Source organism: Pseudorca crassidens, chromosome 5 (assembly GCF_039906515.1).
Source record: "Pseudorca crassidens isolate mPseCra1 chromosome 5, mPseCra1.hap1, whole genome shotgun sequence".
NCBI lineage: Eukaryota > Metazoa > Chordata > Mammalia > Artiodactyla > Delphinidae > Pseudorca > Pseudorca crassidens.
Genome location: NC_090300.1, coordinates 80,322,281 through 80,350,205, shown reverse-complemented (window position 1 = coordinate 80,350,205; position 27,925 = coordinate 80,322,281). Strand labels below are relative to the sequence as shown.

At 38.2% G+C, this 27,925-nt stretch overlaps 1 protein-coding gene across 7 annotated transcripts in view; it reads right to left on the bottom strand.

Moving 5' to 3' along the window:
• The window catches only part of CCDC14 (coiled-coil domain containing 14), a 44,655-nt gene extending 18,557 nt beyond the window's left edge, over window positions 1-26,098 (bottom strand). For 2 of the 7 annotated variants that reach the window (XR_010943694.1, XM_067738663.1), the window contains exons 1-9: window positions 25,956-26,073; window positions 19,062-19,117; window positions 18,670-18,742; window positions 18,357-18,426; window positions 18,142-18,264; window positions 9,737-9,973; window positions 9,529-9,623; window positions 8,150-8,651; window positions 5,624-5,765 (exon numbers count right to left, since the gene is read on the bottom strand). Coding sequence is in view for 6 of the 7 variants with exons in the window: in XM_067738663.1 (XP_067594764.1) it covers window positions 5,624-5,765; window positions 8,150-8,651; window positions 9,529-9,623; window positions 9,737-9,973; window positions 18,142-18,264; window positions 18,357-18,426; window positions 18,670-18,742; window positions 19,062-19,117; window positions 25,956-25,985 (1,328 nt within the window). In the remaining variant the exon portion in view is untranslated. The other 5 variants (XM_067738665.1, XM_067738668.1, XM_067738666.1 and 2 more) reach the window with 4 other exon arrangements.
• Window positions 26,099-27,925: the final 1,827 nt, after the last annotated feature.

Here is a 27,925-nt window from a genome sequence, read left to right as displayed (position 1 = left end):
AGTCCAGGACCAGATGGCTTCACAGGTGAATTTTATCAATCATTTAGAGAAGAGCTAACACCCATCCTTCACAAACTCTTCCAAAAAACTGCAGAGGAAGGAACACTCCCAAACTCATTCTATGAGGCCACCATCACCCTGATACCAAAACCAGACAAAGATTCTACAAAAAAAGAAAATGACAGACCAGTATCACTGATGAATATAGATGCCAAAATCTTCAACAAAATACTAGCAAACAGAATCCAACAGCACATTAAAAGGATCATACACCATGATCAAGTGGGATTTATACCAGGGATGCAAGGATTCTTCAATATACACAAATCAATCAATGTGATACACCATATTAACAAATTGAAGAATAAAAACCATATGATCATTTCAATAGATGCAGAAAAAGCTTTTGACAAAATTCAACACCCATTTATGATAAAAACTCTCCAGAAAGTGGGCATAGAGGGAACCTACCTCAACATAATAAAGGCCATACATGACAAACCCAAAGCAAACATCATTCTCAATGGTGAAAAACTGAAACCATTTCCTCTAAGATCAGGAACAAGACAAGGATGTCCACTCTCATCACTATCATTCAACATAGCTTTGGAAGTCCTAGTCACGGCAATTAGAGAAGAAAAAGAAATAAAGGAATACAAACTGGAAAAGAAGAAGTCAAACTGTCACTGTTTGCAGATGACATGATAGTATACATAGAGAATCCTAAAGATGCCACCAGAAAACTATTATAGCTTATCAATGAATTTGGTAAAGTTGCAGGATACAAAATTAATGTGCAGAAATCTCTTGCATTCCTATACACTAACAATGAAAGATCAGAAAGAGAAATTAAGGAAACAATCCCATTCACCACTGCAACAAAAAGAATAAAATACCTAGGAATAAACCTACCTAAGGTGGTAAAAGACCTATACTCAGAAAAGTATAAGACACTGATGGAAGAAATTAAAGATGATACCAAAAGATGGAGAGATATACTATGTTCTTGGATTGGAAGAATCAATATTGTGAAAATGACTATACGACCCAAAGCAATCTACAGATTCAATGCAATCCCTATCAAATTACCTGGGGCATTTTTTACAGAACTAGAACAAAAAATCTTAAAATTTGTAATGTAGACACAGAAGACACAAAATAGCAAAAGCGGTCTTGACGGAAAAAAAGGGAGCTGGAGGAATCTGACTCCCTGACTTCAGACTATACTACAAAGTTATAATAATCAAGACAATATAGTACTGGCACCAAAACAGAAATATAGATCAATGGAATAGGATAGAAAGCCCAGAGATAAAGCCACACACCTATGGTCAACTAATCTATGACAAAGGAGGCAAGCATATACAATGGAGAAAAGACAGTCTCTTCAATAAGTGGTGCTGGGAAAACTGGACAGCTACATGTAAAAGAATGAAATGAGAACACTCCCTAACACCATACACAAAAATAAACTCAAAATGGATTAGAGACCTAAATGTAATACCGGATACTATAAAACTCTCAGAGGAAAACATAGGAAGAACACTCTTTGACATAAATCACAGCAAGATCTTTCTTGATCCACCTCCTAGAGTAATGGAAATAACAAAAATAAACAAATGGGACCTAATGAAACTTAAAAGCTTTTGAAAAGCAAAGGAAACTACAAACAAGATGAAAAGACAACCTTCAGAATGGGAGAAAATATTTGCAAACGAATCAATGGACAAAGGATTAATCTCCAAAATATATAAACAGCTCATGCAGCTCAATATTAAGGAAACAAACAACCCAATCCAAAAATGGGCAGAAGACGTAAATAGACATTTCTCCAAAGAAGACATACAGATGGCCAAGAAGCACATGAAAAGCTGCTCAACATCACTAATTATTTGAGAAATGCAAATCAAAACTACAATGAGGTATCACTTCAGACCTGTTAGAATGGACATCATCAGAAAATCTACAAACAAATGCTGGAGAGGGTGTGGAGAAAAGGGAACCCTCTTGCACTGTTGGTGGGAATGTAAATTGATACAGCTACTATGGAGAACAGTATGGAGTTTCCTTAAAAACTAAAAATAGGGCTTCCCTGGTGGTGCAGTGGTTGAAGTCCGCCTGCTGATGCAGGGGACACGGGTTCGTGCCCCGGTCCAGGAAGATCCCACATGTCGCGGAATGGCTAGGTCCGTGAGCCATGGCCACTGAGCCTACACGTCCGGAACCTGTGCTCCGCAACGGGAGAGGCCACAACAGTGAGAAACCCGCGTATGGCAAAAACAAACAAACAAACCAAAAAACAAAACAAACAAAAAAACTAAAAGTAGAATTACCATATGACCCAGCAATCCCACTACTGGGCATATACCCAGAGAAAACCAGAAATTAAACAGAGACATATACCCCAATGTTCCTTGCAGCACTATTTACAACAGCCAGGACATGGAAGCAACCTAATTGCCCATTGACAGACAAATGGATAAAGAAGACGTGGTACATATATACAATGGAATATTACTCAGCCATAAAAAGGAACGAAATTGGGTCATGTGTAGAGATATGGATGGATCTAGAGACTGTCATATAGAGTGAAGTAAGTCAGAAAAAGAAAAACAAATATCGCGTATTAATACATATATGTGGAACCTAGAAAAATGGTACAGATGAACTGGTTTGCAGGGCAGAAATAGAGACACAGATGTAGAGCACAAACGTATGGACACCAAGGGGGGAAAGTGGCAGGGGGTGGTGGTCGTGGTGTGATGAATTGGGAGATTGGGATAGACATATATACACTAATATGTATAAAGTAGATAACTAATAAGAACCTGCTGTATAAAAAAATAAATAAAATTCAAAAACTAAATAAAAAGCTAAAAATAAAAAGTGAAATAAAAGCAAACTATCTATTCTTCCTCTAGTAACTTCCATCTGGAAGAATTATGTTACCATATGTCAAATTATCAGGCTAAAAGACTGAAGGCCACACTCCAGCTCCTCCTATTGACATCCACTTCAGCTTTTGTTCTGTGTGGGTACACAATGGTCTCATATTTGAGTCTAATATGAGGAAATGGTCGTGAATTCTAAGTTGCCCTTTGAATATTAAAGTCCCTCTCTAGCTGAACTGGAACCCCCACAGCCCTCACCCAGTAAAGTTTGGAACGTGCCAGGCCTTTTGGTGGTCACAGTGAATAAGGCACTACAGACATTTTATGGGTAGGGACCAGGAAGGCTAAATGTTGAGCACTGTGTCAGGAGTCTCACATAAAAACTGCCCAGACCCAAATGCCAAAGAAATAATGCACCTAGCTATTTTTTTTTAAGCCACAAGATGGCAATAAACACCAAGAAAGTCCTTAAAGATTAGTTTTCTGGCCATAAAGGAACAGGAAGTTTCAAAATGCCCAAAAAAGAAAGAAAAATTTTTTTTGATTGAAAAAGCTGAAAAACACTTTTGAATAAGCCTATGCATTCCAACTTTCACTTGTAATGGAGATTATGGATGTTTCTTTCCAAATAAAGATTACCAAAGAGGCAAAAAAATTCCTATACTTGTGCTGGAAATCTCATTCTGCTAAAAAGAGTATCTGACAAATTCCTCATTTTTCAATAATTTCAATTTTAGAAGGTCAGGTAAACAATGGCAGTAGCATGCTATTTAATCTTTGTCCTCTAAGGATACAGCCAAAAAGCTTTGATGCCAAGTCTGAAGAATTAGGTGAGACGTTAAACTAATACCCTTAAAAAAAATTAACAACAAGCAGAGACCAATAAAGTATTAAGTCTCATTTTCTTAAGTGGCTTATAAATTAGCTCCTAAAGCAAGTTTAAAATGTTCTAAGGAATATAAATAAATAACAACTACTGATATTTCCCATGGTCACAATGTTAAAATAGATAATATCTGGAGACTAAGTTTTAGTATGCTTGTTTAAGAAACTATTTGATAGTCATACCTTTAAAAACATATGTGTTTATTTTAAATGGATTACAGTATGTTCTTTTGTTCCACAAAATACACATAAATACTGAAGCATAAATAAGTTAGTCTCTACTTCCTAGCAGAAGCAATGCAGAAGCGTAGAAATTAAGATCAATGCACTCAAATCAAACTGCCCAGCCAGGTTTGAGTCTTGTCTCTGTTACATCTTAGGTATATGACCTTGGGTTAAGTTACATAACCTCTCTGTGCCTTGGTTTCCTCATCTGAATAAGAATAACATAATACCTACCTCATAGAGCTGCTGTAAGAATTTAAAGAGATGACATATAAAGGATAATATATGGCACATATTATATTATGTCTTATGGCCTGGCACATAAGAAACATTCAATAAATGTTAGTAGTAGTATTGGCTATTACCATTATTATTATTTATACTTGGTGTTGCTTTTGAAAAACTAATGCTATTACAGGGATCCCTTAGGTCAGGACTAAAGACAGTATTATTAGAATTTAAACCAGAAACCCCACCATATACCACAGTATCTAAAGACTAATGACCTTTAGAGAAATAATCCTAAACGAGTAAATCTCACTAGGTGTCGTGCCTTTGCAGGCTCCAGATCCATGAATTTAAGCTATCCTCCAACCAGGAATCCTATTTTGTTGCTTTCCAGTTTTTTAAAATTATGCAGGTCCTTGCAGTTCCCATCTGATACAATGTCTATAGCTCACGCAACTATAATGCCCTCTCAGGGCACACTCACACACTGCAGTGCTGCAGAAGCACCTGAAAGTGTCCTCCAATCCTCTGCAAAGTGTACTGATAGATACTGGAGCAGGGGCCTTGGTGATCACCACCGAAATGTTCAAAGTTAAGATATTATTGATAACGTGTAAGTGATTTCTGTATTTCTGGTTTATATCTTTTCTAAACAAATTAAGGCCATAATATCAACATAAGTTAAGATAGCCAAAAGAAAAATTATCTAAGAATTTAAATGAGTTTTTTCCTATGTCTGAATGTAGTGGGGTGACTGGTGTTCACCCATATTAGGTTCTCCTTTCCTTTGGAATACATGGAAGTATGAGAAAATTTCATGTCCCAGATCTTTATATTAGGCAGGGCCATATTCCTCATTTTAGCCTATAAAATACAAGTAGAAGTGAGACTATCATACTTCTGGGCCAGGGCATGTAAGAGTTGGTTTGCCATATCCATGTTCTCTTTTTCCTAAATAACATATACTGAGATAGTAGATCCTAAGACGGAGGGAACCTAAATCCTGAGTCACAGGATAGCCTCAGATGACCCATGCTGGTCTTGGTGTGAGGGAGAAATAAACTTCTGCTGTGCTATGCCATTGAGATTTTGGAGTTTGTTACTGTATGGCCTAGACTGGCCTGATAAATACCTTGAGGTAGTTCATTTTCCTCTCCATTCACTACCAACCAAGTGATAACAGATGTAAAAAAATATGTACTAGTGGGCAGAAGTAACGGAAGAGTTAGAGAATGCCAGCAATATTTGGAAAATAGGGAAGAAAAAGTAGAAGCACAGTAAGACAGTATATATCTATTTTCCTTATGAAGCCCTAGATATATCATTAGGCACTTTTGTTCTGGCCACGGGACATCTTTGCATGGAGACAAAAAAATTCAAAGAGCAATTCTTACCTGCGTAAATGAGCATTTTCACTTCTTAGTGGTTGCATGGCCAGTGCTATTTCAACCTGAATATTTGTGTTTCCATTTACTGTTGGAAGCAGAGATATATACAACTCCAGTTCTGTAATCAACCTCTGAATTTCTGAATCTTCTATAAAAGGCAGAAGAAATGAGTAAAGACAATATCATAAATTATTTTTGGATAAGATTATTCATATGTATTACTAAAAAAGAAAATATTTCAGAAATATACATACATGCTATAAACAAACTCAACTCATTTATGAATTTATTATACAAATCCTATTTTCCTCTTTCCTGCCACCTGTATTTCCTTACTGAAAAGAATTCTAAAGACATTAAGTTCAGTAAACTAAAGATTAATCTTAAGTCACAGAATTATATCAGTGATTTTTTCAGTTAAAATGTCTAGTAGGAAGATGGTTTATATATATCTCCTAGTTCACATTTACCAAAAGACTATATTAGACTCCTATAATTGCTAAAGGGTTTCCTATAATTAATTACAGTATTAACATTTATAATACAACCTTTGATCCTGGCATAAACAAATAACTCACTTTAGGTGATTCAATTTGGCAACACATTGAGGAAAGGTCTACTAAGATAAGATTTTATTATTTAATTTTATAAAGCAGGTTAACACAAACAGCTACACTTCATTTGATGTAGCATCAAAAGCAGTTATCATTTTTGTTATTAATTGTGGGGAGTGGATGGTTTGGGAGGTGGCAAACAGCCACAGGGAGAAGGTAGATTTTAGATCTTTTGTCCTTTTATTTTTGTCCCCTCATTTCTATTCAAATTTTCTGTGAACTGAAAACATTTGATAAATATAATATTAACTGTCTGATATCCAAAAGAGGTAAAGTGTATGCTAGTTACAAAAATTTACTCAATTCCATGAGTATTTTAACACCCTGATGGAATGTTTACACGTACATAGTAAACAACTGTGCCCAATTACAGAGCAGACTTCTACCAATCCTCCATAGAGGGGTTTTACTTGTAAGCATTGGAGGCCGAGACCTGGGCTCCACCATTTTCTAGCAATGTACCTTAGTCAAATTACTTAACTGTTGAAGCCTAGGTTTCTTCATAGTTAAGTGGAGATAACAACAGTACATCATGGGGTTGCTGAGAGGATTAAATGAAATACTGTTCTGCAAGCCTCAGTTTCCTCATCTGTAAAATGGGGACAATAACAGTACCTCATAGGGTTGCTGTGAGGATTAAACGAGATAATGCATATAAAACACTTAGCACAGTGCTGGGCACATGGTAAGCACTCAGTAAATGATATTGTTACTATTATTATTGTTGCCAATGATTAAGTATTTGGTTAAGAAAATAGTAACAAACTTAAAGTCTAAAACCATAGGAGATTTTAATATATTAAACCACTGGATCAACAGTGCTACAATCCTTTAGATAAATTTTAACATTTGGTACTTTTTTTGTCAGCCTGCAAATATTAGGTATTCAATCAGTGCTTCCACAATTAATTACTGTGTTTTCTAGATGACAAATCTGTAACTCACTCCAAATGAAAGCCATTATTTAGAATATACACCTATAATGAAAACATATGAATATGACCTGGCTCAAATGTCTCTTAACTCCACCCAAGACATTTTTCTTGATTTAATTAAAAAATCCCAAGAGTGAATTTAAAAGGGCATAAAAAGTTTTAGGTTCCTTCTCAAAGTGAGATTTGTTAAACATTATAACAGTTGGTTATTAAAGAAATGATGAGAGGAAATTTTCTGCACCTTTTTAAAATAGGAAAGAATTATCATTCTATTCTAGGGAGTTAATCATGTTTAGGGTCCTCTAACCCCTTAAAGTTTATCTCTATAACTGGTTGAATCTTTTCAAGGTCCTTTGAATCAAGCAGAATGAATACACACTTTCAAGTAAAAGACTGTTTGATATTCCCTAGCACATTTCAAATCCACAGGAAACAAGAGGAGCAAAACCTAAAAAATAAGAATAAAACAGACAAAATTCATTTCCTCATTAGCACAAGACATATTTCTATGGAAAATATCACAAACTCCATGTCAGTTATTCTGAATTTAAATGACATGCCACAGGGACTTTCCTGGTGGTGCAGTGGTTAAGAATCTGCCTGCCAATGCAGGGGACATGGTTTGATCCCTGGTCCAGGAAGATTCCACATGCCGTGGAGCAACTAAGCCCATGTGCCACAACTACTGAGCCTGCACTCTACGGCCCGTGCCACAACTACTGAGAATGCGCACCACAACTACTGAAGCCCGTGTGCCTAGAGCCCGTGCTCCACAACGAGAAGCCACTGCAGTCAGAAGCCCACACGCTGCAACAAAGAGTAGCCCCTGCTCACAGCAACTAGAGGAAGCCTGTGCACAGCAACGAAAGACCCAATGCAGCCATAAAAAATAATTAAAAAAATTAATTAATTAATGCTAAAATTATAAAAAAAATAAAATAAATGACGTGCCACAGAAAATTATAAAGAAAGTCTTTATCTACCTTGTTCTGCTACCAGGGCCTTGAGCTCTCCCAACAAATACTTGATAGTTCTAACTTTTTCAGCACTCTGGTTCACATTTTTTGCATTCTGCACATCCTTTATTCTTGTATCTTGCACGGGTATGTTTAAATCCTTTCTTTCACTTCTAACCTCTCCAATTTGTTCTTTAACATATTTTTCTTCTTCAATAGCCAAGAAATCTGGCTGTAATAGGGTGGGGCTGCAGCAAGTCTGACTGTCTGGATGAGAACCCAACAGTTTCGTGTATGTTTGGAAACCCTTTAGTAGGTCCGGTTCCTTAGGAACTCTTTGTTGTGGCAGAATTCCATTAGCAAGACCCAGCTGCTGAAATGTTGGAGTAGCTGGTTTGTCAGTTTGGGGCAGGCTACATGGAACTCCAAGACTAGTACTGAAGGAATTCCTTAGAACATCATCAGTACAGTCCACAGGAATTGTTCTACCTTGTGATATAAACTGGTTGTCACCATCAGTCTGAACTTCCTAAAGAAAGAAAAAAACAAGTTAAGCCTTCAAAAATGTGAGCACTGACTTGTAGGCATTAACTATAATAAATTCAAACGAAAAATGTTAGAAGATGACATTTGCAGGATAGAGTTACAGATTACCAGTAAATAAACTGAATTTCCCCTCAGCACAATATTCTAGCTTTTTAAAGCCTCTGCAATATGGGAACATTATAAAGCCATGACTAAAATAGATCGTTTACAAATATCACACATGGTTTAAAGACATCAAAAATTAGTCTACTTTGGGACTAAACAAAATCCCACTTTGGGAAATTACAATGTAAGAAAATAAGGTGAAAAAGCTTTTGCACAAATATATTTAGAGAAATGTTATAGTGGTAAAAACTTCCTTAAATGTCTAACCATAGGTGAGTAGTCACACAGACCATGGTATATTCACTACACAGAGTATTAACAACTTATTAAAAATTTCAAAAAGGTAAATTACAATAAAGTGTTAAGTGAAAAAAGCAGTATATAAAACGTTATAAAATTTAATTATGATGATATTTTTAAAAGAAAACTAACTTAACAAATTAAAACCAGAAAACAAAACCTACACAGAGAATTAAATAACTGGAACATGCTCTATCAACGTGTTAACAGCAATTATGCCTGGGTGGTAGGTATGGGTGATTTCTTTTTTCAAGTAATCTCTTTCCCTTTCCCCCTTCACCCTTTCCCCCTCCCCCAATTAATAAGTAAAACTTTTCTAATACAAAATAACTTGAAAAAATAATTGGTCTTTACATCCTAGGGCATTAAGATACAATCAGCAAATTCAATTTTCTCTCAAGATGACAATTTCTAAAAGCAAATTACTACTTATATAGTATATAAACTGTACTCACAGAATGAACCACTGGAGGGCAGGGTGGTTGCTGAGGTAACTGGACTGGGGTAGAGGTGGATAAGCTATAATTAGAATATGGAGATGCCTGAGATTCTAAAAGGGAAAAGGGAAAAAAAAGTCATTCACATCTCAGACTGCTTATACAATTACCAGGCAACTTAATTAGAGCTTATAATCATGCCTTTTAAAACGTCATTCATACTAACCAGAACCAGACACAGTGTGGCAAGGTGCAGTAGGAATTCCTTTAGGGTTGTTCTTTGAAGCCAAGTTATTCATCAGTGACATTTGAGTCTGCACATGCTCACAGAGGGCTTGGTATATTATGGGTGAATACATTCTATAATGATCTTGTAGTGACCAATTTTGTGGTATATCTGATGAGTCTCTTTCACTTCCAGCAGAAGCATCATTAGGAATCTCTTTCTTATTATCTGAAGATACTAATGTGGAAGAAGGGAAAAAAGTTCTTGAAATACAATTCTTCAAAAACCTTTACCATAAGATATTAGGGAAAAAAGGACTCTCAGAAGTAGCTATCACCCCTAAAGAAAATCACCTCAAATGATTTTTTTTTTTTTTTTTGCGGTACTCTCAGAAGTAGCTATCACCCCTAAAGAAAATCACCTCAAATGATTTTTTTTTTTTTTTTTTTTGCGGTACACGGGCCTCTCACTGTTGTGGCCTCTCCCGTTGCGGAGCACAGGCTCCGGACATGCAGGCTCAGCGGCCATGGCTCACAGGCCTAGCCGTTCCGCGGCATGTGGGATCTTCCTGGACCAGGGCACGAACCCGTATCCCCCTGCACTGGCAGGCGGACTCCAACCAGTGCGCCACCAGGGAAGCCCTCAAATGATTTTTTTAAAGTAAGTAATGAATTAGGTTCTCCAGTCAAAAATCATCTACCCTATGTCTTTAAAATCTTTATTAAACACTACTAATAAAATCTCTCCAATTATAAAGACCTCTCTTAGGGGGGTTACTTCTCTCTAAAATCCAGTAAAACTCTTTCACCTTGCTCCTTGTCCAGCTCATGCTCTTGAGAGGGGGAATGCAATAGAAAAGACAGATACCTTGTACAATTCTGATGCTTTGACAATAATAATAATAATGATAAAGATGAATAAATCAGAGCTTTTAGAGTGAGAATAAAAGTAGATTTAATCTACACATTGGGCTCTCAGACAAGAACTTAACCTGACATTTAAAGTCTCCAAAGCTTAACCATGACATACTTTTCCAACCATCTTCCCAACACTCTCAACTAAGAAATTTTTCATTCCAGTCGGGCCATTTTAGACACCTAAAACAAGCTTTTCTCACTTTCCCAAAACATCACTCATGATGAACCATTCTTTCCAATTCAATTCTACCTACTCACCAAAGCTCATCTGAAGGCTTCTCTCTCCCACGAAGCCTTTTCCAGTCATTCTAGTCTAGTGACTGCTCTCCACCATCCCAGAGCACATATTGTCTATACAAATCATATATCACTTGCATATTGTACTATATTGCTTATCTTTCATTCTCTTGTCTACCTGACTAAACTATAAGATTCTTTAGGCAGGACTGTAGTTATACTTCATTACTTTCTCCCACAGTGTCTTGTATTAATCTATGTACAAAGCAGTACAAAGTAGAAACCTGGTATTAATAAACTAATACATGAAAAACAAGAGTTTTCTACATAGCACTACTCTATAGATCACTATCAAAATCTATTTCTTTGTCTAATAAGATCCCCTTGCCAAATGTTTTTTTAAAGACTATTAATAGAAATGAGAGTGTTCTTGGTAGATCATAGGTTATCAGAGTACAAAGTAAGTTCAGAAAAATATACAGCTTTTGGCAAAAGCTTACCAAAGCTAAATATATATTCTATGACATAGCAATTACACTTCTGGGTATATACCTAACAGAAATGAGTATTTATGTCTACTAAAACAGTGGTCCCCATCCTTTTTGGCACCAGGGACCGGTTTCGTGGAAGACAATTTTTCCACAGACCGGGGTGGGTGGGGGAATGGTTCAGGCTGTAATGCGAGCCATGGGGAGTGATGGGGAGCCAGAGGGAGCGGTGGGGGGCGGTGGGGGGCGGTGGGGAGCAGTGGGGAGCCATGGGGAGCGGCAGAGGAAGCTTTGCTGGCTCACCTGTGGCTCACCTCCTGCTGTGCGTCCCGGTTCCTAAGAGGCCGTGGGGGGAGGAACTGGGGACCCCTGTACTAAAAGATGTGTATGAGAATGCTCACAACAGCTTTATTTGCAGTAGCCAAAAACTGAAAACACCCAAATAGCCATGAATAGTAGAAATGGATGAATTGTGGTATAGTCATCTGAAACTATACAGCAATGGAAAAGAACAAATTACTGATATACTCAAACTACCTATATGAAATTAACAGATATGATGTTGTGTGAGAGTCAGACACAAGACTACATAGTGTACAACTGCATTTACATGAAGTTCAAAACTAATAGAACTATCCAATGGAGATAGAAGTCAGAAAAGTGGTTACTCAAGGATGAGGAGATAGGTGGTGGTGAGAATACTGAGGGGTAGGAGCCTGGTAGGGTACTGAAAATGTTCTATATTTTCATCTGGGTGATATGGGTGTACCCCATATGTAAAAATTTATTGAGATTTATGCACTTGCTTTATGAAAGTTACTCCTTAATTATTTAAAAAGTGAAAACAGTTAAATTTTTTAAAATGGTATGGAATTCCCCAAATACATATACAATTTATTGAAAATAAAAACATTGCTAAAAGCATAAAACTTACAAGTAAAAGCAAAAAGTTAAAGGCAGATGAAATATTATAACCAATAAAGATAGAAAAATACTACTAAATTAATATTTGACTATGAAAATGGTTGGAGATATTGGATGCTTCCATTTTGACTTGGGCTATACTCTTCCTTTTGAGATAATCTATTGCTGTGAACATACTTCCTTGGCCTGAATATGAGCTCTAACAGTTACTAGCTGAATAACTTTTGGCAAATTATTCAACCTCTCTTGGCCTCCTCTTCCTCATCAGAAAAATGATGATAAGAGCATTACCTATTTCATAAGATTGTTGTGAAAAGTAAACAGCACATGTAAAGTACCAATGTCTAGCACATAGTGAGAACTCAATAAATGTTATATCTATTACCAAATGGCTACAAAGTCTTAATACGGACAAATAAATATTTCATATTCACAAATCTTCCCAACTGCTGTCAATAAAATATCTCTAACCATGTGCCCTCTGAGGTGACATGCAGTAACAATTATTCTTCACTCCCTGAATATATGAGCTACAACAAATTGGTTAATAAACATTTCTGTAAAAAAAAATTATTTTAGTGGAAATACAATTTTATAATAAATCAAATGGAAAAGCATCCTCCTAAAATAGTTTAACTTTGAAATCTAAAATGATGAAGGGTGAGATCACAGGCAGCCCACGGCCATCCAGCACATTACTCTTCCTTTCCTCCTGATTCCTAGGTCTCTCTTCTGCTCCTGGGTTTCTTTTGGTCCCATAAGATAAGAATTGTCTGGTTTGAGGAATTCTCACATTTTACACTCATAGTTCCCAAGCACTGGCACTCATTCACTTTTCAAGGGATGGTTTTCACAATCTCTGATAAAGAGGAGCTACAATATTATGCCTTTGCCAGCAGATGGCATCATCCAACATAAATTAATAAACCTCAAACACTTCTTAAAATTCAAAGCTTTAGAATTAACATGACTTACTTTGCTCCTTTATTAACTCACTCTATGTGAAACTCTACTGAGAATGTTGTATATCTGTATTTAAGAGACAAAATCTTAAAGCAAATTATCTAAGACAAGTTAAAAACCATAAATGGATACATAATTTTAAAATTAAAAAAAAAACAAAACACCAACAACAACAAAATAAGCCTGTTACTACACAAATACAAATGAAGTATATTTTCTTGCTCTTGTTCACTATAAAAAAGCACCCTACATAAACATTTTACCAAACAGCTTAGGACAGCAATGCCTAACTGGTGTCAGGTGATAACTATTTATTCAGTCCACAAAACTTTTTCTGTCCTTGAATTTTAGCTGCTGTACAGCACTGTTGCTTGGATGTACAAGCATTGTCTGACAGGTAAGATAATTCCTGCCACCCAAATACAGAACAGACATCTACTGCGGATAAGAGCTGCTGGATGCCTATTATAATGTGAAATACGTGAAAGAACACCTGGCCTTGATACGGGCAATCAAAGCTCAAAATATTCTGCCTATAGCAGTTTATTTCCCCAAGGTGAGGGCAGAAATATATACATGATACTGAAAGTAGGTCACATGCCCACAGCATTCAACACAGTTATCAAGATGTAAAAAGTTGCTTATTAAAAAAATGTCTTTTTTCTTTGAGTGTCAGGAGCACTCTCAAGCAAGCTCTCAACGCACCTCTGGAACTGCCTTTCTGCCTCCTTCCTCCCAGTATGCAACGGGGTGGGTGAGCGTGACTCCACAGACGCTCAGTGATCAGGTAGGTACCAGACAGAAAGTAAGTAAGGAGCCCAAGCCCCAGAAGACAGTTAACACCAAATAGTAAGATAATGTATGCTAAAGTTAAAATGATATAGATACCAGTTAACATGCTGTAATAGATTCCTAAAGTTCTAGTTATGATTATCTCACTTACGCAGAGATGGAAAACAAAGCAAGTGCTGAGTTTGGTTTTTGTGTATTTTGAGCACTGTGCCAACAGAGCAAAAACCTTGTACTGGTTAACAGCTGCTAACCACAAAAAAGAAAAAAAAGATGATCCTTTCTAGACAGTGCTACAGTTTGGTAAACTAAAAAAGAGTAATTTAAGCAAAGGGAAAGAGGCTTCTGCTTCTGAAGAGTCAACCTTAGGAGTAAGTCAATGAGAACCACTTCTAATACTGCAACCCTAAAGGAGACTGTCCTATGGGATATAGGTCTTTCCGAGGATCAAAGTGTAGGGGAAATGACAATAAGATTATATCCTGATCACGGGCCAGAACTGCTGATCTGACTCTAATCCAAAGAAGAATTTAATGCAGGGGCCCAGAATGCTAGATCTCTCTCATTTGCTTCCCCAAACCCATCTTCTACCCGTCTCCACCCTGCTCTGCTCTCTCTGGGATGCTAATCTGTATGGATTACATTGTTAAGAGACATTCCTTCATGGGTCTCTTCTGCTCCTACATGTTTTGCTGGGTCTACCAAAAAAGTAAGGCCTTGACCTAAGCTCTTTACCTGGGCCATTTCTCAGGGTTGTGTTTGTACTGAGCAACTTTGAGGGATAAGGTAATGTTTCCCCCTGAGACAAGTACAGGCTTGCTTACTACTTACTACAAAATGAGTGGATTCCCCAAGCTCAGAGGTCGTCAGCTGAAGCTTAAACCTACGGCATGTGCAGTATCCACCTGGGTCCATCCCATCATCCCAGTGGGAAATGGCAGCAAGGGAGAACCAAGACAAATATGCTGCTGGGCATGAGTAATAGTCCTTTGTCTCTGATCCAGAGTCTCGTGTCTCGTGTCAACATGCATGACACAGTAAGGCTAAATTATTAGTTGTAAGAATGAAAATCAAATCCCAGACCAGATATACAACAGGGCTCCAGTTGGGTCCAATCCAATGGGAGTCTCAGCATTATCACGGAAAGGAAGAAGCATGAATTCAAAGTATTTATTCCCAACTCGCTCTCTATGAGGCCACCTTGGGCTGGCTTTGTCACTGCTCTTCTCAAGGCAGCCTCCTCTACACAACAGTATCTCTTGAGTCCCAGTACCCTCTTCCTCACCTCATTCCTTAAGGCCTAAGGATAATAAAAGCTCTGTTCCTGCTGCTAGCACTGGGCTAGCACAATCCCTTGTGGTTTCCGTATACTCTAGTCACATCTTTGTAATGAGTTTCTTTGTAAACAAACCATCTTAGAATTATCTTAATTTGAGTGTAGCCATCTATTTTCTGTTGGAACTCTGATAACAAACAGCTAAGCTGGGATCCAACAAGTTGCTACCACGGCACCATTGCCAGCCATGTATGTTCTAAATGAGAGTTCCCTGAGAAAGGGAGCCCTGGACAAAAAATAACCTGCCTTGAGAAAAAAAAGTAAGAGACTGGAGGAATAGGTAGATGGCGCTACCACTCCTTTCTTTGTCCACTGGGCCCCCAAAATGGGCTTCTACTTTAAGAATTAGACCAGGGGTGAGCACACTTTTTCTTAAAAGGCTAGAGAATAAACATATTACGTTTAGCAGGGCCGACTGTCTCTGTCACAACTACTCAACTCTGCCACTGCAGCACAAATGTAGCCATAGAAAATACATAAATGAGGGACTTCCCTGGTGGTCCATGGTAAAGAATCCGCCTTCCAATGCAGGCGACACGGGTTCGATCCCTGGTCGGGGAACTAAGATCCCACATGCCGCCGGGCAACTGAACCTGTGCACCACAACTGCTGAGCTTGAGCCCCTCAAGGAGAGAGCCCACGTGCTGCAAACTACAGAGCCCACGCACCCTGGAGCCCACGTGCCACAAGTAGAGAGAGAAAATCTGCACACCACAACCAGAGAGAAGCCTGTGCACCACAATGAAGAACCCGTGGGTCACAACAAAAGATCCCACGTGTCTCAATGAAGATCCAGTGTGCCGCAACTAAGACGCAATGCAGCCAAAAAAATATAATAATAATACTTAAAAAAAAAAAAGAAAATACATAAATGAATTAGTATGGCTGTGCTCTGATAAAACTTTATTTACAAAATAAATGACTAAACATTATTTATAAAGCAAAACTGGCTGTAGTATGCTGACCCTGGTTTAGACCAATGTTGTCCAATAGAAATATAATGTAAACCATATATGCAACTTTAAATTTTCCAGTAGCAATATTAAAAAAATTAAAAATGGGTAAAATTAATTTTCATGTTTTATTCAAATCAATATAGCCAAAATATTAACATTTCAATATGTAATTAACATTAAGTTATTTTTTGCATTAAATATTCTAAGCATACTGTGTATTTTACTATTAAGCACATCTCAATCTGGATGGTAAATTTTCATCAGAAATCCTTGATCTGTATTAGATTTAATAAAATTTACAGTTGAAAAAAGTAGATTCATATACCTGTTATTCCAAACATACTTAAAAGTTTTCTAATAACTGGATCAAGTACCAGTTTTCAAATTAAAATTAAGTTTAAGTAAAATTAAATAACATTTACAATTCAGCTCCTTGGTTGTACTAGCCATACTTGGAATGTTCAATGGCCACATTTGGCTACAGACTGCCATCTTGAGCAGAGCAGGTCAAGACAATATGAGGCTAAATGTGACTGGCCTCCAAGATAGGTTAGTAAGTTGTTTCCTCTGCCTTAGTTCTCTGACTCAGGACCACCTGCATCATCAACCTCTAGTCCTATGAATGTTCTGCCCTCGTTTTCTCAGCCTCTTTGCCTGGATCCTGATCTCTTAATACCCAGGGCTATTGCTGTAGATAATTTTCTAGACTTCACTCCTTGCCTAAGCTGAATCTAAGCGTGCACTGCTGTGTTAACATTTTTGGCCCACCTGAACTGTGGAACTAGCTGGTTCCATTCTTGACCATCTGAATTCCCATTGTGGACTTTTATTTTTTCTTTTTAAATAAATTTATTTATTTAATTTTGGCTGTGTTGGGTCTTCGTTGCTGCATGTGGGCTTTCTCTAGTTGCAATGAGTGAGGGCTACTCTTAGTTGCGGTGCGAGGGCTTCTCGTTGTGGTGGCTTCTCTTGTTTTGGAGCATGGGCTCTAGGCGCACGGGCTTCAGTAGTTGTGGCTCGCAGGCTCTAGAGCACAGGCTCAGTAGTTGTGGCACACAGGCTTAGTTGCTCCATGGCATGTGGGATCTTCCTGGACCAGGGATTGAACCCTTAACTACTGCGCCACCATGGAAGCCCCATTATGGACTTTTTCATTTCCATTTTGGGCTATCTTGTTCTATAGGCCTCTACGGAACAACATAATCAAAACTTGATTATTCTAAACTGCTTGCTGAATTATTACACTTAATTAAGTCAGCAAGATTAACTGTGAGGGTATAAAACATCCTTGGCCATAGTCACCATCAATCAGTGGCAGGCCTTCTTTCCTTACATATCTTATCCAACTTGGAATTTTACCTTCCTATTACCATGTCTTCTAACTGTGCAGCTCAAAAATTGAGCTATTGAACGTACTTAAAAAAAATATATATATATATATACATAAAGTATTTTTAAAACAATAAATATACACATGAAACCCAACCAATTTGTGAATACCTATGAAAACAAGGGGCAGGGAGAACAAAGATAACTGTATATACCTCCCAAATGTCAAAGTGAGTTTGAACCTTTCCTCCTACAAACCTAGCCACTTTTTTTCCTACTTTTCTTCTTGGAAAAGTAACTACTCAGTGATCAGAAGCTGAACAGAGGGAGAAAAAAGCACAAGCACACATACACACCTGAATAACCAATGTTATTAAAATGAATCCAACTGCATAATCCCAATAATTTATCAAAACCCCCAGAATTAAGTATTATATTTAAATAAATAAGAGAAAAAAATACTTACAAATTTCCTTCCAGACTACAGAAGGTACAGTATGTTTTTCATGTCCTTTCTTTTTAGATCCATATCGTTTGCTTTCTACAGGTCTGGGGTTATATCTATTTTCTGAATATGCTATTTCTGAACCTACTATTAATTAAAACAAAAATTCATTAGCATTAAAAGAACTACTTAATTGAGAAAAGGTAATCAGCAAAGAAGCATTTAAAAAATAAAACCTGAATCTTCATTTCTCAAAATGTCCCGCAGCAAAGCAGCACAACCATCAAGCCCTTGCACAGTTTCAGTCTGCAAAGAGAAAGTCATTTAGAAATTTGTACACAAAATTTTAATGCAGGAAAAAAAAATTCTGTAATTTAAAAATTTCCCTATTTAGAAGCAATTTATTATTGGTAGAAGACTTGTTTTAAAGTGAAAAGTCTTCGTTAGAGCAATTAATACTTTACTTTTGAATTTTTATTCCCACTTCTTAGCTTTTACCTGAAAACTAATTAAAATAGCATATATTGTATCTATTCAGTTTAATCTTACCTGACTTTCTGAATCAGAATGAGTGGGATAGCCAGAATCTGCATTAAGACGAGATATCTTTCTCAAATGGGTCCTAGAAAACAAGTTTGTTAATATCTTTACATATGACACAAAAAGTTGTTTTCCCAAAATATATTATAAATAGACATTCTCTTTCCAGTGAAGGTTGGATAAGAAAGTTTGTCCGTGTAAAAGATGGATTTATGCAGGACTTTATGAAGATTGTAAAGACTAAAATGATCAACATGGGTAAGATATGAAAAGTCCCTCCCCAGACTTTTGTGAAGGTAGAGACCCATTTAGTTCTCTAGGGTAGGAAAAATTTAGTCTAGCCCAAACACTTGAAAATCTCTTGAGATTTCCTGAAGTTGTAAACTTCTTTACGTACTTACCCTTTCTTTCCATTTGTTAATTTAGCAGGTCCAGTGTGCTTTCCTGAAGATAATACCTATGACATAATGCATTATATTGTAGTATATATACAAATATTTTTTCTATTACGTTCTCAGTATGCTATTTGGACAAAACCTGAAATGCTATTCATTGTTTCCGTTCCCTTTTTTACTGTGGTAAAACATACACAAAATAAAATGTACCATTTTAGCCATTTTAAAGTATACAGTTCTGTGGCATTAAATACATTCACATTGCTGAGCAACCAACACCACCATCCATCTCCAGAACTTTTTCATCTTCCCAAACTGAAATTCTGTACCCATTAATCATTAACGTCTCATCCCCTCCTCCCCTAAGCTCCTGGTAAACACCCTTCTACTTTCTGTTGCTATTAATTGGCTATTCTGGGAAGTTCATATAAATGTAATCATACACTATTTGTACTTTTGTGACTGGCTTATTTTGCTTAGCACAATATCTTCATATTGTAACATGTACAAAATTTCCTTCCTTATTAAGGCTGAATAATACTCCTTTTTTTTTTTTTTTTTTTTTTTTTTTTTGCGGTACGCGGGGCTCTCACTGTTGCGGCCTCTCCCGTTGCGGAGCACAGGCTCCGGACGCGCAGGCTCAGCAGCCATGGCTCACGGGTCCAGCCGCTCCGCGGCATATGGGATCTTCCCAGACCCAAGCACGAACCCGTGTCCCCTGCATCGGCAGGCAGACTCTCAACCACTGCGCCACCAGGGAAGCCCCAATACTCCATTTTATATATGTAACCATGCTATTTTTAATAAAACCCACAATTACAACTGAACTCTTATAATTTGTTCTATATAGAATGTCAAGCAAACAACACATACATTTGTGTCTTAAGTCTATTTAAGCTGAAAATGAAGTTGAGATATTATTTTAATCAGAAGTATCTACTATAGTAAGTTTGGACTATACTCAACCGCTGAACATGTTTTACATTCCCCAGTTCTTCAAAACATACAAGTTAATTCAAGATACAGGGCAGAGTCCATAACTCTGATTTTATTTATCCATGTTCTTTAGAATGCCTGACAAGACTAGCACATGAAAACTCTACCATTCCTCTTTATCTATATCTCATTCTCTCAATCTTTCTTTTTAAACACATATGTTGCTTTTTTAATTTTTGATTTAAAAAATACCTTAGGTGGGCTACCTTTTGTGTAGAATGAAGAAAAAAATTTGCTTCTACATACATCCAATACCTTGAGAGTTACAAAAGAAATAGTTAATTGTAGTTGCCTCTGGGGAGGGAAACAATCTGGGAGACAGAGCAAGAAGGGAGACTTTCCATGGTATACCTTTTTATATCTTAAAAACTTTATATCATATAATCTCTATTCAAAATATAACTTTTAAAAGACACAATTAAATTCCCTACTCACTCCCTCATTCTAGCCTTCAGGTGTAGTCACTGTTGGCAGTTACACTTAGGATTTTTCTTGACATGTTTACATATTTCATTCCAAGACAGCTTTGAGCACTAACTATTAAACTTTCTGGAGTTATACAATATTCTATTATTTGCTTGAATATGTACACTCTCCTTCTAAGAATGCTACTGAGAATACATTTTTTTAAATTGGGTTGATAAAAAGTTTTACTTCTCCTTAAGATAACTTCGAATATGATGGAGTCATAAAGCCAGCAGTGAGAACCAACACTGGCGGAAGTAAGATCCCATGTAACATAGCTCCACTGGCCCCTGCATGACCCCCTCAGGATCTTTCCTTTCACAATATCTATGTCGGTGTCCTGGCCAAGACCACAATAAAAAGCCAAACCATTGTGCTCTAGGTCTAAAAACAACTACCACAATAATTATCTTTCAAAATTAAAATTAGTATACTATCTGAGATAAATAATGGCATAATTGTAAGATTATATACAGCATTTCTCCAAAAAACACACACATTAGGTTATATTACAGAAAACCAGGTAGAGAAAATTAACCAAAATAAAGCACCCTGTAACAGTATCACACTGGCACATTTCCTTCAAATTTATTTTGTATTCTTTATTTTGAAATAATAGTACAAATAATTGTATACATGTCACCAAGATTCCCCAACTGCTGACATTTTACTACACCTGCCATGTTCTCTCTCAAAAAAAAAGTATGTAATTACGTTTTGTCTGAACCATTTCAGATTAAGTTACAGACATGATACCACTTTATATTTAAATATTTACTCCTGGGACTTCCCTGGTGGAGCAGTGGTTGGGTAGTCGCCTGCCAATGCAGGGGACACGGGTTCGATCCCTGGTCCGGGAGGATCCCACATGCCGGGGAGCAACTAAGCCCTTGTGCCACAACTACTGAAGACCACGTGCCTAGAGCCCGTGCTCCACAACAAGAGAAGCCAGCACAATGAGAAGCCCGCGCGCTGCAATGAAGAGTAGCCCCTGCTCGCTGCAACTAGAGAAAGCTCGTGCGCAGCAACGAAGACCCAACGCAGCCAAACATAAATAAAATAAATTTATAAAAAAATATTTATTCCTAAATATTTCCTAAGGACAAGGTCACTCTCTCATATAACCAAATTATAATGATCAAAATCAGGGAATTAACACTGAAACCATACTATAATCTAATCTACAGATCTTATTCACATTTTGCCAATTATCCCAACACTGTACTTTATAGAAAAAAAATTCTGGCCCCCATCCAATCGAGGATCATATGTTGCATTTTAAGTTGTCCTATCTCTTTAGCCTCCTTTAATCTGGAACAGATCCTCGGGTTGTCATTCATTGTCTTTTACAGCCATATGTCTTTTACAGACATATTTAAAGAGTATGAGCAGTTACTTTGGTAGAATGTCCCTCTGGACATTTAGACTTGTCTGCTTTCCCATGATTAGTTTCAGGTTGTGCTTTTTTGGCAGGAATACCACAAAAGGGATGTTGTATCCTTCTCAATACAATATGAGCAGGCATATGATGTCGGTTTGTCCCATTACTGGCGATGTTAAGTTTGATTAAAGATGGTGCTTAACAGAGTTTTCACTACAAGGTTACTATTTTTACCTTTGTAAATATTAAGCATTTTGTGGGGAGATACTTTGAAATTACACAGACATCCTATTAATCAAACTTTCGTCCAGTAGCATCCATTGAGGATTCTTGCCTTAATCATTTGTCAAATGGTGATTTTTCTAACTTACATCATTCCTTCTAAATTTATTAGTTGGCATTCAATCTTAGTGAAGTACTTCTTCATTTGTTAGTATGGACTTACTGATTCCTATTTTACTTAACGGGTTATGATGCATTATTATCATTATTTATACTAATGCTCAAATTGTCCCAGATTCTGTCAGTAGGAGTGTTTTCAAACCGGCTCCTGTATCTTTTTAACATGTCCCCATTATTTTTTGAGCTAATGCTTACAATAACCTGATCCAGTTTTTTTTTCATTGTGGTAACATGAAATCTACCCTCTTACCAAACTTTTAAGTGCACAACATAGTATTGTTAACTATAGTATGATGATTATAGCAGAACTTACTCATCGTGTATAATTAACAGTTTATACTCATTGAATAGCAACTCTCCATTTCCTCCTCCCTCCAGCCCCTGGCAACTACCATTCTACCCTCTGCTTCTATGAGTTTCACTATTTTTAGATACCTTATTAAGTGGAATGATGCAATATTTGCCCTGTGACTGGCTTATTTCACTTAGCATAGTAGCCTCAAGGCTCATTCATGTTGCATATAGCAGGATTTCCTTCCTTTTTTTAAGGCGGAATAACATGCCATTGGGTATCCACTAATCCATCAATGGACATTTAGGTTGTTACCACATCTTGGCTATTGTGAATAATGTTACATGAACACAGGAGTGCAAATATCTCAAGATTCTGTTTTTAATTTTTCTGGATAAATATCCAAAGGGGGACTACTGTATCACATGATAGTTCTATTTTTAATTTTTGAGGAAACTTCACATTGTTTTTCATAGCGGCTGCACCCTTTTACGTTCCCATCAACAAGTGTACAAAGATTCAAATTTCTCCACATCCTCACCAACACTTGTTATTTTCTGGATTGTTTTTTGCTGTTGTTGTTTTGTGCTTTTTAAAATAATAGTTATCCTAACAGGTGTGAGGTGATATCTCATTGTGGTTTTGATTTGCATTTCCTTGATTAGTGATGTTGACCATCTTTTCATATACCTGTTGGCCATTTATTTGTACGTCTTCTTTGGAGAAATGCCTATTCAAGTCTTTTGCCCATTTTTCAATCAGGTTGTTTGGTTTTTTGCTGTTGAGTTGTAGCAGTTCCTTATATATTTTATGAACCCTTTATCAGATATATGGTTTACAAATTCTTCTCCCATTCCATAAGTTGCCTTTTCACTCTGTTGTTTCCATTTTATTTTTATATATCTAGGTCTCAGCCCTAGAGTTGACCATTTCTCCCAAAAGTCATGGTTCCTTTTAGTGGACAACAGTATTTAAAAACCAAAATCTAGGCAATAGCTGTGCTATTTGCTACTGGGGCTTCATATGGATTATTTATTTAGTCATCATGACTAGATAGTTGCAATTTTGAGTCTTGTGTTTTTACTTTTAAGTCTTTTTCCATATTAACATAGTCTTCAAATTTTTTAATGGTTGTGTAGTATTTCCTTGAGTGGAAGTAATATAATATGCCCTTGGTTTGCTTCATATTTTTCACAGTCAAAAAACAAACCTGAAATGTTTTCATATACTGAAAATAGCCTTTCACATTCAAGATTAAAAGCTTAATTATTTGATAACAGGTTATTAGTTGTTTAAAGGACCTAGATACAAACTGCAAAACCACTTTCCAAAACAAGTGCCCCAAATGGCAATGCATGACAGAATCAGTTTGCTTTATCTCACATTTACTCCCGCTAAGTATTATCATTAAACTTTCTACTTTGCTATTTGAGAAAATCGTAAATATTTCTTAGGAGTCATATCTCCTACCAACAAGTGCAAGATAAAATTACATTTGTAGAATAATTTAGTGTACTAAAGCCTTTCATTTCCACTTAATCCACACCCTGTGAGTTGTTATTACTTCTGTGAGATGGGAACCTAAATTTCAGAAAGGTGGCTTGTTCAAAGTCATATATCTAAGAGATGTTTAAAAGAGTAATGTTTAAAAGAATGGACTCTGGCACCAGCTATGTGGGTCTCAATCCTGTCTCCACTGCTAACCAGCTGTGTAACTGCAAGGAAGTTATCTGAAGTCTCCATCCCTCAATTTCCTCATCAATAAAATGAGGAGTGTTATCTACCTCCTAAGATTGTTGTGAAGATTAAATGAGAAATTACATGTAATATCTGTAGTAGTGCTACCCAAATGTTAGCTGCTATTATTATCATTGAGATGGTAATAAACTGTTTTTAAGGGGGCTAAATTGTGTTGCACAATTTATGCCTAGTGTGAAACAGATGTTTTATCAGGTTCTCTCATTTAATCTCCCCAATTCTTTGAGGCAGAATTTTACACCTATGTTATAGATAAGGAAAAGGAGGCTCGGAGCAATAGAAAGTACTTTGCTTACTATCACTATGACAGTAGTGGCAGAATTGGAATTTGAATCCGGAGGTGACTGTGACTACAAAAACCATGTTTTTCCCCCTTGCTGACTGCACGTATTCTGCATTCATTCAATATAAAAGAAAGATCGATAAGGGTGGGGCTGCTCTGGAAGTACTCATGAAGAAAATCTGGAGCCAGGTTTTGAAAAAAAATGTAAAATTCACGTTAATGGGGAAGACAGCATTAAAAGTGAGTTGATAAATGAAGGAAGACCAAACAAAGGGATGCATGTGTGGATATACTTAAGGAGGAGTAAGATCACTCTAAGTAGAGGGTCTGAGTGAGGACTGACTGATTCCTATTGGTTGACTGATTACCTGAAAATACAGAGATAAACTGTTTAGTAGCGGAGGAAGCCGAGCAATGTCTCTAGGCTGAAAAATGGCTTGATAAGGGTTAGCAAGGGCACAAAAGGGGCGCTGAGGGGCACCCAAACGATGGAAATGTGAGAGTGTTAGAGAAGACTTCTGTAAGTGGTCCTTGAGCTGAGGGACAAGAGACGGAAAGTGAAGATTTCAGGCAGAGAAGGGCATTCTAGTCAGAACAAAGAGGAAAGGCACAGAGGCCTGAGAGAACAAGGGCGCCCAGGGCCCTGGAGAACACACAGGTGACGAGCTCTGGGTATTACTGGAATGGGGGTGGAGGCTGGTAAGGAATGCACGGGCCCGATCGAAAAATGGCTGTGTGGACAGGCCAAAGAACTGAGATTTTATCTTGGAAAAAAAAAACAGGAAGAAGTGTTCCAGAGATGGATTTTAAGCAGAAAAGAGAATCGATGAGGGGCGTGCATTTGAGGAGGGGTAAGGCTAAATGCAGGGACACTAACTGGGAGAGTTGTGGGTTTTTTTTTTTAACTAGTAGTAAAATACCAGCAACTGTGACGGAAGATCCAGCTAGTAGCGGCACTTGTTGGAAAAGCCGAGAACCTGTAGTTGATGCAACAACGTCCTGAGACTCCGAGAGGTCAAGTCACCCACCCAGCGGTGGAGCCTGGACACGAACCCGGGACCCACACCAAAGCCAGCGCTCAGGTGGACCCCAACGATTACAACAGAATATACATCTAAGGGCAGAGCGGCTGTGTTAGGGTGTTACGATTAGGTCCCCACCCCACCCCCGCCTCGTCTTCTCTCCCAGCATTTATTTTTAGTGCGGCAGCACTGTCTCCGTTTTTACTTTTTGTCCCAGGGAGCTCTGCACGTCTCCCGGCCCGAGGACTCCCTCCGTCCCTCTCCACCCTCACAGTGGACTCCTCAGGTCCGCAGACCTCACCTGGCCCGGTCGAGATCCGGACCTGACCATCTCTCGCAGCTTCAGAAAAGCCCATGCGGAGGGAAGCAGAGCCGCACTGTAAAAGGAATTAACCGCCGCGGACTCCCGACCCCCACTTGGCCCGCCCCCCAAGCTTCCGCTTCCGGGAAGGAGCCCGCCGAACGCCGCGCCTCATTGTCTCCGGCGCGCAGACAAACCTCTCCTACCCGCAGTCCGCAGCCCTGCGCTTGCGCAATAGGCCCCTGTCGGACCCCGGCTCGTCACACTCCGGCGGAGGGCGAGAGTTGCACAGAACGCCGGCGAGCTCGGCGTGGCCAGGTGCGGGGCGGAGCGGGGCCTGGAGGGGGCGGGGGCGGGGCCTGGAGGGGCGGGGCGGGGGCGGGGCCGGGGCAAGGCCGCGCCGGGAAGGGCCGGGCGAGCAGGTGGAGCGCTGGGCTGAGCGGGATTTCGGATCACATGGGAGACCTGAGTTCTGCGTCCTGCGTCCCTGCAGCGAGGGTTTCCATGGAGGAGCGCTGCCCTGCATAAGCTGGGAGAAGTGGCGAAGGGGACCCGCCGGGACCAGAGGAAGGGACTGCTGTAGAGGGCGAACAGGTTTCTGAAGGAATTCCTCTGGCTCTGGGTTTTGACTGTATTTTTAGTTGGTGTTTAGTATACCATTTTGAATGTATTTGTTCTTGATAACCAATAAAAATCAATCCTCGGTCTCGTTATCTCTGCGTAATTCTGATGACAGTTGCAAATTTTTCACTTTGTGGCCCTCGATCTCAGAACGGCGCTCATTAGTTGCGATTTTGGTTTTACTTCCAAGCATAGTTGTTTACTCTTCCGTGGAAGTAATCACTGTTAATAAAGAATAACAGTATTCTTACCATTGGCATGCTGCACGAATTTTAATGTGAATGGCTTTGTTCTTTTAAGGCATTTAGTTTTGGGTTAATGTTTTAAATCAAGTTGGGGAAAAATTAATAACCCAATTGATTTCATTTTTTTTAAAGGAAAAAAATCTACGTTTTGAAAGTCTTAATTAGAATTAAAATAACCCAGAAACTGAAATCTGTCCACCAATATATTGCACACTCATACTGAGTGATTTGGGGAAACTAGGTATTTAATAAATTTAGCTTTGAATTAGATTAAATTGTGAAAACCTCTCCCTTCTTCATCCCTCTTCTATAAGTGTTTAACATATTCACCTGAGGTTTCAGATGTTTTTCTTAGTTGACTTGACTTGTCAAAACTTATTCTGGAGCTTCCCTGGTGGCGCGGTGGTTGAGAGTCCGCCTGCCGATACAGGAGACACGGGTTCGTGGCCCGGTCCGGGAGGATCCCACATGCTGTGGAGCGGCTGGGCCCGTTAGCTATGGCTGCTGAGCCTGCGCGTCCGGAGCCTGTGATCCGCAACGGGAGAGGCCACAACAGTGAGAGGCCCGCGTACCGCAAAAAAAACAAAAACAAACTTATTCTGATTTTTCTTAATTAATACCTGCTTATTTTAAGAAAGCATGTATTAATTAATACATGCTTATAGATAAGAAATAAAAATCACCCATGATCCCACTACCCAGGGAACACCACTCTTAACATTGGTGCATTCCCTTCTAGACTTTTTCCAACTGTGTACAGACAGTCCACACTTATGATGGTCCGACTATGGATTTTTCAACTTTATGATGATATGAAAGCAATATGCATTCAGTAGAAACTGTACTTTGAATTCTGGATTTTGATCTTTTCCCAGGCTAGCGATATGAGGTAAAATATTCTCTCATGATGCTGGGCAGTGCAGGGAGCCTCAGCTCCCGGTCAGCCACGCAATGAGGGGGGTAAACGATGGATATTCTACATTGTACTGTGTCTGAGCATGTTTAATGTAGGCTAGGCTGAGCTATGATGTTCAGTAGGTTAGGTGTATTAAATGCATCTTTGATTTATGGTATTTTCTTTTTTTAAATAGATCTTTATTGGAG